The sequence below is a fragment of the Pleurodeles waltl genome, chromosome 3_1 (genome assembly GCF_031143425.1).
Source record: "Pleurodeles waltl isolate 20211129_DDA chromosome 3_1, aPleWal1.hap1.20221129, whole genome shotgun sequence".
Lineage (NCBI taxonomy): Eukaryota > Metazoa > Chordata > Amphibia > Caudata > Salamandridae > Pleurodeles > Pleurodeles waltl.
This window is the reverse complement of record NC_090440.1, coordinates 608723070-608736095: the sequence shown is the minus strand read 5'-3', so window position 1 is coordinate 608736095 and position 13026 is coordinate 608723070. Positions and strand designations below refer to the sequence as shown.

Below are 13026 nucleotides of genomic sequence, written 5' to 3'. Positions count from 1 at the left end.
ACGTTCAAAACTGTTTTCAAAGACTTCTTATTGTTGCATGCATTTTGAGGTGAAATATCTCTTTATTGTTGCAGGTGTGATGCCCCCAGATGAGTACCAGTGTCACATTGATAACTCTGTCTACACCAATGCTGTTGCTCAGGTCAGGTAAAGGTTTAAAGAAGATTTAACCACCTGCCCTTAAGACATCTCTTTTGTGTGTCTGTCCCTTAAATGATATGCTTTGTGATTAAAGACGCATAAATAGAAACCCTTTGAGGTGTGGCTAATGTAACTAAGGTCACGGCTTAAAACATGGGAACTAAAATACCGTGCTTCACACAGTGTGCTACCTGCCAGGATTTGAGGGCCACGCTGTGCCTCTCTTGTTAGTTTTGTGCAATTGCATCCAGCTGCATCACATAACATGGAACTCATAGAACTAAAACAAGTCAGACCTATTGGCTTTGCAATATCAGATAAACCAGTACCAATGATTGTATTGTGAATAATTAGAATTGAAAACGTTTCTATTATGAACAAATATCCTTTAAATTAAAAAGTAAAAATTGTCTGTGGAACGGGAGAGGTCTTCAGTGTGTCTCATTCACTCCCCTTCACCTCATATCCATCTGCAGTCATTCATTCTGTTAGACACTTACACCCTTTTTCTTGCCACATCTTTCTGAAATCCACCACATACAAATCTCCTTGGTCATTCTTTGCATCAGTGACTTTGTACGGTCTTTCTGCATGTGCCTCCTTGAGTCACACCTGTTCTCTATGTGTGCGCACGCACGCACAGACACTCTCTCTCTATCTCGCTTTCTTTCTTCGCCAGTAAGCACACAATTTTTTTCCTGTGGTGCCGTCAATATTTTGACAACTTTGTACCTCCCTCAAACACTGTCACATAAATTGGTAATTACAATTTTCACATGTTTCCATAGCTCTGTGTGCTTTTCAGAGGCTCCAGTGCTCTCAATCATGGCCTATCATGAACTCCCATCCAGAATTTAAACTCAACCAAGTATCTGAAGGTGACTCTGTTTAGAGGAAGCACTTTCCAAGAGTCACATGTTGCACAGAAATAAAAGGTACAGAAACTTAACTTCTGGAAAATTCAAATTCTCTGAGGGAATGCAGCATGACGTCAAATATAAAATGTACAAAGGGACTTCGTACTGTCGTGGTTTATGCTATCAGGGTTTTTACGGTCATGTTTACTGCTTGGTTTTAAACATCAGATTTAACTCTTAAATCAGATTGTGAATAACTTTCAAATAAAAATGTACTTTGGGCTGCCTGTGCCGCAACTGGCATGAAACCAGCACTGTCACTCATGACACCTTCAGAGGCCAATACACATTCCTGGCTGGAGTTAATGAGCCTGCCTGCATGAGGGCAATAGCCTTCCTGTGGATTCAAGAAGGCACTGAACATTCAGGCTTAACTTAGAAGGCAATATGTAAAGTATTTGTGGAATAAATCATACAGTAACAGAGTGAAAACACCACAAAAATACACCACACAGGTTTACAAAAAGAGATAATATTTATCTGAATAAAATATGTTCAAAACGACAAAGATCCAATAAGCACAAGTTGAAATATCACTTTTCAAATGTTTAAAAGAGTCTCAATCCTTAGAAATCAATGGTTGTTTCTTTGTAACACACAATACCTGGGATGCGTCAAAAATAATGACGCACGGGGACCACAGACGAGGAGATGCGTAGAAAAATAAGGTGTTGCTCCAGAATTGCTGATGCGGCACAGAAGATGCATAATTTTTTTCCATGCTGTAAGGGGTTGCGACGTTTTTCAGGGGTGCAGTCTTGCTTTCTAAATGCGAGGCAGGGATGTTTCGATGCCCAGAGATGAAGCGCTGAAAATCCTTGACGTGCTGGTAGAAGAAGCAGGCGCTGCGTCGATCTGGTAGGTGATGCGTTGAATTTTCTGTCACAAGATAGGTGCTGCATCGAATATTCTGTTGGGAAGTCAGTGCTGCGTTTTTTCAGTCGGTGGTGAAGCGATTTCCCAGCAGCGATGCAGGCTGTACATCGATTTCAGCAGGCATTGTGTCGATTTTCAACACACCAGGATTTTCTTGAAGAGGTGATGTTTTTGTTGGCCCTGGGACTTCAGAAACTGAAGGCAACTTCAATTCAATCCAAGCCCTTGGAAGCACTACAGGAGGAAGGCAGAGTCCTTCCACCAGAGTCATAGGGCCAGCAGGGCAGTAGGGCAATGAGCAGGACAGCAGACCTTCTTAGCAAAGCAGTCCAGATGAGTCCTTTGGGCAGCCAGGCAGTTCCTCTGGCAGAGTGCAGGTTTACACCCAGAAGTGTCTGATTTGGTGGGGTCAGAGACCCAGCTTATATACTCAAAAATGCTTTTAAAGTGGGGGGAAACTTACAAGAGTGGTATTGAAGTGCACAAATTCCCCTTTCAGCCCAACTCAACACCAAATACACAACACATACATCTTTTTATGTTGAAAAGTAATTTGACATTTCTTCATGTTATCCACATTATGGTGTACATTCTTGGTACCTCTATTAATATGATGTGCAATATGAAACAAGCATTGACGGAGTCTATAAATCTGGCTTTGTCAATGCTTGTTTCTTTTTCTGAGGGTTTTTGCAAAACATTACTGTTGGAAAAGCTGCCTGGCCTTTGTCAACATTTTTGTGTGGATTTGCTCCTTGGAAAGGGCAGTACCCACAGTGACATCAGCCAGTTGTTGAAGTGGGCAGACTTGCGCAATTGTAACACAATCAAAAGGTTTGGCTAATGCCAGGCCTAAAAAGTGTTAATTGACACATTAACGGTTGTGACATATGGTCACTCAAGACACTTGATTTATAACTGAGGAGTTGAGGGGCACCTGCCAAGCATGTGTTATTCCATATTTGTCTTGCAAGTTGCCATTATCGCTCAGGCACCTTCACTTACATTTTATTTAAAAAATAACCAGTAGATTGGTTCTCTATAGATGATAAAGGTCTATCATATATTCCCTAGATCACTTATCAGTAATCTTCATTACTCTAATTCCGCCTTCCTCTACTTAGTCTCTAAACTCTGGAGTTTAATCTAAGAACTGAAAGAAAAGCACTAGTTGAATGATGCACAGGAGGAGGTGATAGCACCTGAAGGGAACAATAGGACAGGTGACTAAACAAGTGATGAATAATGAAGAGGAAGTATGTTTTAGACAAGCAGTCGCATAGTAAATGATTGCTTGTTTGCTTAATGGATCTGAGAGATCAAACGTAACGATGCACTCAACGTAACTACTGAAGGAGTTCAAAAGCGCTCTGTGTGTGAGAAGCTTGTGTCCAACTGTGCTGTTAGCATCAACTGCTAAATTAAATAGATAACCACTGACAACTGCAGATCAGTGACTAAACCACTGAGTGTCACAAAATTTACTTTGAAATGTTCACTGCATAGGGTTTGTTAGAGAGCCTAAATCTTGACTTGAAATGCAGGACTCTCTTGCTGATGTCCTGACACAGTATGCCAAGGATACCACGGGCCCTGGTGCAAGGAAGAACAAGCATTTGCAATGCAATTGGTCTTGCATTAGCTCGAGTTAGAGCTATTAGCGTTGTAAATTCCTAACCAGACTTTTCTTGCCACATAAATTGAAAATGAAAAGTAAAACAGATGACATAAGGGAACCGATTCAAAGTCCCACAGCCATGAGTATAAGGCCAAAGGAGAGACACACAAGGAAAAATAAGTTTGTTTGCAGTCAAACTTACCTGCAAACATGCAATTATCCATGTAACAGGATCAGTGTCCAAGGCGGTAACAAAACCGCCCCAAGGAGGGACAAACGTAATGCATTTAACAATAATAACAAAGGATTATTGAAAGGCAAGCCCATGAACGAGTGATAGTGATGGACGTGCGGTGGGCGTGGTTAAAAGCCCACAGATAGATTACAACAGGTCAAAGCGCTTGCGCGCTCTACCTAATGAATAAGTTAGACACATCCAGCGCTAGCCTCATCATATCGCTTTTTTCCCAAAGCACTGATAAAGCCAGTAGGTCTCACCTATGCAAGACCTATTGGCTTTGTCAATCTCTTTTGGCATGTTGTACAGCTGCTTGGCTGCTGTGCAACATGGCTCAAAATCAAATAAAAAAACACTATGGTGAAGCAAGCATTGACCTTGCCATAGCAGTTTTTTTTCTTTTTTTACTTTTTTACTTTCAGCATAGCAGCCACACTGCTGTACATGGCTAAGAAGTAGCATAGATAAAGCCAATAGATCTTGCATAAGTAAGAGCTATTTTCTTTGCTATTGCTTGTGACTTTAAGGCAAGGGTTGATTAAGTGATTTTTTCCAGGCTTGCAGGAGGTTAATTGGGCTGGATTTGAACTTTATTCACCAGTTCCAAAGTCAGTCGTGAAACCGTGGCATGATATAAATATATGTACATTTCACACACACATATGTATATATATATATATATATATGTAAATCTTGACTTTAACACACCTTTGCAAATAAGTCACAGAGGATGTTTGAATAAAACCCAGATTGGATACAGTTACGCGTTTCATTTACTAATTGATCCTTCCTTACCTGTTGTTATATATCGCCGCTTCGCACATGGTAATGGATCCTTTTGGATGATATGGAGTTTTTTATGCAGCATGCGTCCTTCTCATATGTCATGTGACAGGGCTGCATGTTAACCGCATCACAGTAAGAATCATAGGTTAACTGTGTCACAGTAAGAATCACTTTCCAAAATGGCTTCTACGGATAACAAAAGAATGTTGTCTGCACTTGAGGAACTAGCAAATAATTGATCTGTCTACTATATTGTTATATTTTCGTTTACTAAATAAGGGTAACCCTGCACTTGGCAGGGCTTTCAAAAACTGAGTGAAACTCTTAAATGTTCCTCTCCACGGAAATCTTTAGTTAAAGGCAAAAGATGTATTCAGTTTGAAGGAAAGGCAGAGTATATGTTTAATGGCCGCAGTACATGGTGCAAGGAAACACCGTTCCACAGATTGTCAGGGTGATTTAGTTTACTAAGTTCATTTTAGGAAACCCTTTAAAATACAACAAATTTTTTATAATTGTTTTAATCTGGTACATTGATAAAACACTTGTTGCCACAAAAAGAAACAACAGGAGGACTCAGAAGTGACACGGAATTATGGGTATGTAAATTTAGTCGTACGTCACGTGACAGGAAAGACTGCACCACAATAGTTTCCCTGCTCAAGTCGTAATGTCAGCACCTTTACCTCTGCACATTTTGAATGGTGCCTCACATGGGCTTTTGTGAGGACCAGTGGCACCTAAGGAGAGGATTTTTATATGCCTACTCCAAAGCATGCTGACTGGCTTGTTGCAATTCTTTTCAAGACAATGAATGAGCCAGTATGTTTTGTACATGAAGCCTATAAGGCTGCATCAGCTGCTGTAACAAACCAAGTATTGGCAAAGAGGTATTAGCGTTGTAAACTCCTAACTGAACTTTTCTTGCCACATAAATTGAAAATGAAAAGTAAAACAGTTGACATAAGCGAGCCGATTCAAAGCACCATGGCCGCCATAAGCATGAGTGCGAAAGAGAGACACAAAAGGAAAAAGAAGTTCCCTCGTAGTCAAACATATCGGCAAACGTGCAATTTTCCATGTAACAGGGTCGATGGCCAAGGCAGTAACAAAACTGCCTCAAGGAGGAACAAACATAAAGCATTTACCAATGATAACAAAGGATTTTTGAAAGACAAGCCCACGAACAAGTGATAGCGATGGGCGGGCGGTGGGCGTGGTTAAGAGCTTGCACGCTTGACCTAAAAATGGTGTCTTTGACTGCGGTTGCGGAAGTAAAATAAGAACAATTGTCAGGGTTAGTGGCCCACCACTGCATCAGTTCTAGCTACACCCCTGTCTAGACAACTCCAGTTTCCCATCACTATTCTTTGCCCTACGCCTAATCAATAAAAGTCTTAACCAGAGTACAGTGCAGTGACGTCGCCTAAATGCTGCAAAGTATTGTCAAAAAGCTGAATAAATAAATAAAATTGTAAATAAATATCAGCTCCGGAACCTGTAATCTCCTTAAATTTCCTAATAATCTATCTAACATGCAATTACCCGTACTGGTAAACTCTATAAATAAAAAAAATTTCCAGTATTGTTTGGAAAGCATTACTTCTGGCCAGGCGCCCTTCAGGATTGGTGTTTTTATGACATGTTCTTCCTTTCCACTTAGCCTAAACTTTGCTATCGATCTGGCTGATGTGCTTCAAGTCTCCGTGCCTGAAGTCTGGAAGGAAGTTGCACAAAAAATGAAAATTCCATTTGACCTAGAGAAGAAGTATCACCCCGAGTTTGATGGGTATGAAGCAGGTGAGTGAGTGTAAATGTACCCAGCTGACGTTTCCTGTCATTCCCTGTCCGGGCATCTGTGTGAGTGGCACTCTTTGAAGCGATACAAGAGATTGTTGAATATTTAATATGGGTGTAGGTAGTCGGAAGCAGGAAAGGGCATTCGCATTTTACTTTTCGCTAGATTTTCCTTAGACCGGCATGATTGCTGTTATGCCCAATGGGGCCAACTTGATCAATGTATCCTCCTTCTTTCCCTTCACCGATACCCTCACCTACCAATGCACTGTTTTCGAAAATTAAAGGGCTAAAACCTTCGTCATATACCTAGACCTATCCATGGAGGACCCTGTTGTTCCACAGGGTTGCACCTTTGTAGTGAGATCAAGCTGTCTCACAACCTGCAGTCTCATGTTTCCCAGGCCCCAACTTTGGGGAATATTACACCCACGATTTTGTAAGACAACACGATCACCAGTCTTTTGCAGTAGGTCCAGCAGTTTCTTTGCAGTCATTTAAAAAACAGAACGACACAGAGGGAAGCCATCACTTCTTGAAAATGGTTGTGATGGTGCCAGACAAGGACCCTGGGTTGAAATGTTCCCTAATATTCTTGATTGATATCAACAGTCGTCCATCTCTTTGCCATCTAGGTGTCCCTGTGAAACAGGCAGATGTTGTCTTGATGGGATTCCCGCTTACGTATCCCATGAGCCCAGAGGTGCGCAGAAATGACCTGGAAATGTATGAATCCATCACTGACCCTGAAGGTCCAGCAATGACATGGGTAAGGAAGCTAAGTTTTTCTTAGTGATCAATCCTACCTGGTGGCACGAACATATTTGATACTGAATATAAACTGATATTTTATTGTGTTCTCGAACTGTTCAGGTTGGAAAAACTGTCTTGGCAGCCATAGTACAACACGTCTCTCTTGGGTTTCTCTTCAGAGCATGTTTGCTGTTGGATGGTTGGAGCTGAAGGAGGTTCAGAAGGCACAAGACCAAGTGCAAAAATGTTTTTCAAACATTACAGAACCATTTAAGGTGGGAGACATGGAGAGTTTTTTTTGTTTAACATTTTCGAGCTAATATGTAATAGTGTAGCATGATGTACGTCTCCGGGCCACGTGTGTGTAATGTCATCTGTCCCCAGCCTCTGCTCTCTTATTCAAAGCCAGGTGAGGAGTAGTACTGCTGGATTACGAGCAGTCTGTTCAGTAGTCCTTTTTTTTCAGATACATTTTTATTGAATTTTAGCGGTATACAGTGGGAACAATTCATGAGACATTTAGGCCCGGATTACGAGTTTGGGTTTAATCATACCTGATAAATAACGATATCACAGGGTACCCTATTTATCGGGTGTGATAAATAACACCGATTACAAATTGATGTGGAATAACATGCAGATTTTGGTTTATCGCACTAAAATCCAAATTATATTTTTCATCTCAGATGTTATTCCTCATTTAATATCGCATGCATTAACAAACAACTCATAATTTCGACCCGTGTGTAAACAGTGGTTTATGCACGGGTCAGAATATACTGACCAATTTGTAATCCGGATGTGTAATCCACGTTCATTAATGCAGGCATCCTTTAGTGAGAAGACCAGAGGAAAAAAAGAAGAATGAGGTCAGTGTCCTTTCAGGCTCAGACTGTATGTGCGGAGGAGCCCCGTCCTGCCAAAAATTTGAATCCTGCTCCGGCAACACCCAACAGGCCTTTTGGTTCCCGGGTGTGTGTGCTATTGGCCCAAACTGCCCCCCCCCCCCTCACCAGTGCTAACTCCGTCCGTCACTCCTTCAAAATGGCTAATAACATAATGTCCCATCATGTGATGTGAATGGTGCACCCCGCCTGCCAGTTGAGTCGCCGTAGCACGTGGGCCGCTTCTTTCGCCCAGTGGCATACAACGCTCTGCCAAGCTGCAAGAAGTGGTGCAGAGTCAGTCTTCCAGTGTATCCCTATCACTCACCACACCAGTGCTAGCATGAGGTCTCTGTACCTACTTTCTGCCTTGTCCGCCATGGGGTGGGGCATCAGACCGAGCAGGCATGTATTCATGTGTTGCTGGCCCATAACTTGTGTGGCATATGTGCACACCGCAGTCCACAATGGCTGTAGTACTGCACACTGCCGTGTTATGTGGTCAAAGTCTGCTTTATCGGCTCTGAGCCTGGGGCTTTCATGCATCAATGTGCTGAACATCAGATGGAGGGATGATGGGGTGTGGTATGTGTGGTGGACATGGCTAAACTGCGATAACTTCAGCCGTGCATTTCTTGATACCCTTGGGATGTAGCTCAGGACCTTGTTCCAGTCACCTCTGTTAGCACAAACTGGAAGTCATGGCTTCAGTGATCTTCCAGGCTGCTGAGGGGTCTACCTGTCACCTGAACCAGGGCTTCATATATGTTAGTGATCCTTTGGTGCATAGGGCTCCATGTCAACAGCACCTGCAGTACTAGATCTACATCCGGCTCCTTGCTCGGGTGCCCCTATGTCCCACCAATGGCCCCTCTGAGCGCTCCATGTGTCAAGAACTGTCCCACTGGGATAATGTATATCTCTTGGAGCTCTTCATGAACAGTTTACCCAGGTCATCTATGGAGGCGCCGCCGCTGGGATCAATGCGCCGTCCATCTGACCCAAGTGAAGGCCAGGAGGCACCACAGGAGCAGATCCGGCGAATATTCCATTCCCATGTGTCAACGTCATCTGTAGCACACCCACCAATATTGAGCTACTCTTATCGAAAATAGTGTGCCTTAACCTCAAGGCCCGCTCACAGAACGTCATTGAGTACACCCCCCCTCGTTTTGCAAGGTCAGATGCTTGCTATCTCAGGAAATTAATCTGGGGTTATCCATGTCATAAGCCATTGCAGCTGGCATGCCATGTGGTGCAAGTTTTAGTTCGGCACTTCCAAACTGCCCACAGCCATTGGTAAATACAGTTTCTCCAAAGCCATGCAGTGGCATCCCAGGACCAGGTCAGCTCGGCAAGCCAGCTATTCACAGTGGTGTACATTGTGCAGGGTAGTATTAATGGCGCAATGACAAACATATAGAGTAGTCACGGCAGAGCAACCATTTTTGCTAGCGTTGCTATTCCTATAGGTGATAGCAGTAGCATCCGCCAGAAGGCCGATAGTAAAGGGGCCCTCCATCTGTTGCCTGTTCTCTGGAGTGAGGACAACCAAGGGTGTTTTGGCCAAAAAAGGAGTTCAGCTGGTCTGTGCCCGCGTCAGGTACCAGCCCATACGGGGCTTTGTAGTAGGCGGAGAACACCACCACTGTGTCCCCATGTCTGTGTACACGGTGGCCCTCTGGGTGCCGGATGGCTGTTATTATATAGTGGTCGCCTTGCCCATGCAAAGGTTTGTGAGCAGGTGCCCCACTTTGTCTCCCTTCATGTGAAGCCGTGCCGGATGCTCCCGTTAGTCATGCATGGCCAATCTGGCTCCCGTCTTCACATGCTCCCTTCTCTGCCATACCAGCTCGCCTCAGGCTTCTGCCTCTGAGACTGTGTAGATCTCCATGCACCTAAGTTCGGTCTCCATACGTCCGAGCTGGGACTGCAGGACAGAGTGCACCCCACTAAAATATTTGAGCCCTATGTATGAAACACAGGCTTTGCGATTTCCAAATAGCGAATATGTAGAAATCGATATTAGTGAATCACAAAATGTGATGTACGTAGGAGTGTATTCCACTATTAGCGATTTCTACAAATTCACATACACAACTAGGAAATCACTATTTTGGAAATCACAGAATTGCAATTTCCAAATTAGAAATCACAATTTAGAAAAAGTTGCATTCTGGCTGCAGAATTATGATGTCATGCTAGGAATTTAAGAATACCAGGGTTTGCCCACAACCCAGAATCCTAGGAAGATGGTGGAAGGAAGGCACCTCTCTCACCATTGGCAGTGGAATACCTATTCCTGAATTACACCATGTCGATGAATGATGGGGACAAGTATTCTGGCAGCAGGAAGCGCAAAGCTAAATTCTCAGAAACTGAGTTAGAGGTGCTAACCAAGCAATGTGTGGCACATGTGGACCAGCTTTTTGGGAACGAATCATTGACTGCTCCTGAAGGCCAGTATTGCTGCCACAGAGAAGGAGCAACATCTGCAAAGATGCAGGCACATGCAGCGCATGGCATGCTTTGATGCCTTCACTCTGTCAATCAATCAATTGGCGGTAGCCATGAACACTCTTGCAGGGAGAACTGTCAACCAATAAAGTGACATTGGGCACTGCTGTCAGGATGTTGTACGTGGGTTAGTACAAGTAACCACAGCCCTTGAAAACATACAGGCACACAACCTGTCTGTCCCCAACATTTTGCCACCACCGGTGAGGGAAGATGGCTCTAGTATCAGTGTAACATCTGTGCAAGAAGCTTGCTGTATCAGCTGTACACGCAAAAACACATCAGGATCTGACATGCCACCTCTTCCACAGGCCAGACTTACCGAGAAGGAAACCAAAGCCATAGGCAGTAAAAAGTTAAACCAGCGTACACTCAGAGTCATGAGACTACTTTGTTTTGTTTTTTCATACTTTGTTGCTTTGTTGACACAATAGTATGTCCTCTATGGATACTGTTGATTAAAGAGAGATACATTGTCACAGCCCGAATAAAAGGTGATCTTTCAGTTATGCACAAAGCATTACCATTATGTGTGATGAATTTTTCTTAGATGTGGTAGTCATTTTTACCTCACAAATAGTTGTTGGTGATGTCTGTGAGTCAAGCACAACCATCTGCTGCACATGTCCCATCCTGCTGAAACTGTAGTGGTGGTAGTTCCCCATCCAAGTCAGGTTTGGGCTGTATGCTGATGTTGTGCAGACCCTTCCTCATGGCGATGTTGTGTAGAAGTGCATATGTGGCAATGATTTTACAACATGTTTTGGGTCTGTAAAGCAGTGTTACACCGGTTTTGTGGAGGCATCGGAATCTGGACTTCAGTATGCCAGTGGTACATTTCATGATTGACCGTGTTGTTTTATGTGCCCTGTTTTATTGCCTTTCACTTTTGGTTCTTGGAGTCAAGTATGGTGTCAGTATCCAAGGAAGCAAGGCATATGCGCTGTCTCCTTTCAGAGCATGAGAAGGAACCATTGGGTCATATCACACAAAAAGTTCTGGCCACTGTATGAGTTGAGTGAACAATTCTCTTACCATGTAAAAAGCCATCACTAAATTCACCCTGAGACTGTCGGTTATGTATTCCACTGTGGCAGAGCATGAAGGACTCATGAAAGATGCCTGGGAATCTGGCCACAGGGTCTGTTATGATACATGAGGCATCACACACTGCCTGTACATTGACTGAGTGTGAGCTTTTCCTGTTTCTATATATGAATTCATTTGCTGAGGGGGGCATATGGCAATATGTATGCCATTAACACAGTCAATAACATAGGGGAACTGTGCTACCCGGTAAAACATTCATTTGATCTGTTGCAAATATTAGGGGGTATTTGGAAAATATATGCATTGGTTAAGATGTCCAGAAACCTGTGAAGGAACCTAGTAAAAGCACTTTGTGATACCCTTCCCGCCACTGCTATGAGCCCCTGGTAACAGCCTGAAGCTAATAGGTGTAGACAACACAATACCTGCATGTTTGGTGGGATTGCGTTGCTTCTGAGTGTTGGGGTCTGAAGCTGAGGTTGTAACTCAGCAATTAATTCCAGGAGTACCTCACTACTGAGTCTGTACTTCTCATATATCTCCTACTCTGTCTATTCAAACAGGGTGACCCTCACCCTAAATATCCTCTCCTGTCTCCTCCTCTTTCTATGCCTGGCAGCCAAAATCCTCATCCTCCTCACCAGAACATACAAGCCACCATTCTGAAAGAGACAGATGCATTTTGAGAGCCTTTTTTTAATTTGTAACTGGTTACCACCAAATCCTGATTAATGGTAATTGCATTTCCTGAGTGGCCATTTTTTTGTGACTATTTGAAATGATGAAATCCTTTGTACACCGTGTTAGTGATTCGCTATTTGGATACCCCTATTTGCGATTTTCTGTTTAGGGAATTCTAAAATGCAATTTCTACATGATGGAAATCGCATTTTGCACCACCACAAATGCCCTTTGTACATACCAAAATGGCATTTTGCCTGAAATTGTGATTCCCACAGTTATTGAATGCAAAATTCCTTTGTGCATATGGCCCTTAGATTCAGATCCCCTGAATACATGCCTCAAAGGTATCCCATTCGACCAGTGGACTTGTGTGGACATGCCTGAGTTGTGTTCAAAGTAGCGTGCAGTCTCCTCTATCACGATGCCATGATACGCTGTGTCTTCTAGTGCTGACATCTGTAATCGCCAGGTGGGAATGTGTGACCATACCGGGACCCATCTCAAGACCAGTAACATTGGGCAGTGGTCTGAATGTCATTGCCAGATATTCTGTTTTTTGCGCTGTTCCTACTAAGTGTCTGGATGTGAGGCATAAGTCTATTTTCACAAGTAATGTGTGCATGGTGAAGAAGTGAGAGTATTCCCTCGTCAGCTGCTGTGCCTGGCATCGCACTTCCAGTAGGTGCCAATTTGACAGCCACTTGTGCAACTGCTCCTCTACTTTACGCGCAGATGTGCCTTGCAGCGGTGTGTATGAGTGGTCCA

At 43.3% G+C, this 13026-nt stretch overlaps 1 protein-coding gene and 1 non-coding gene across 3 annotated transcripts in view; one reads left to right on the top strand and one right to left on the bottom strand.

Annotated features, from left to right (window-relative positions):
* Positions 1-13026, top strand: part of PGGHG (protein-glucosylgalactosylhydroxylysine glucosidase) — a 215175-nt gene that overhangs the window by 146329 nt on the left and 55820 nt on the right. Inside the window, exons 8-11 of one of the 2 annotated variants that reach the window (XR_011201384.1) lie at positions 75-147; positions 6240-6376; positions 7009-7142; positions 7247-7401. Coding sequence is in view for 1 of the 2 variants with exons in the window: in XM_069223060.1 (XP_069079161.1) it covers positions 75-147; positions 6240-6376; positions 7009-7142; positions 7306-7401 (440 nt within the window). In the remaining variant the exon portion in view is untranslated. The remainder of the gene's footprint in view (positions 1-74; positions 148-6239; positions 6377-7008; positions 7143-7246; positions 7402-13026) is intronic. The other variant, XM_069223060.1, reaches the window with a different exon arrangement.
* LOC138286222 (U5 spliceosomal RNA) lies at positions 4859-4974 on the bottom strand. Its single transcript, XR_011201887.1, has one exon. It is a non-coding gene; the product is annotated as a U5 spliceosomal RNA (small nuclear RNA).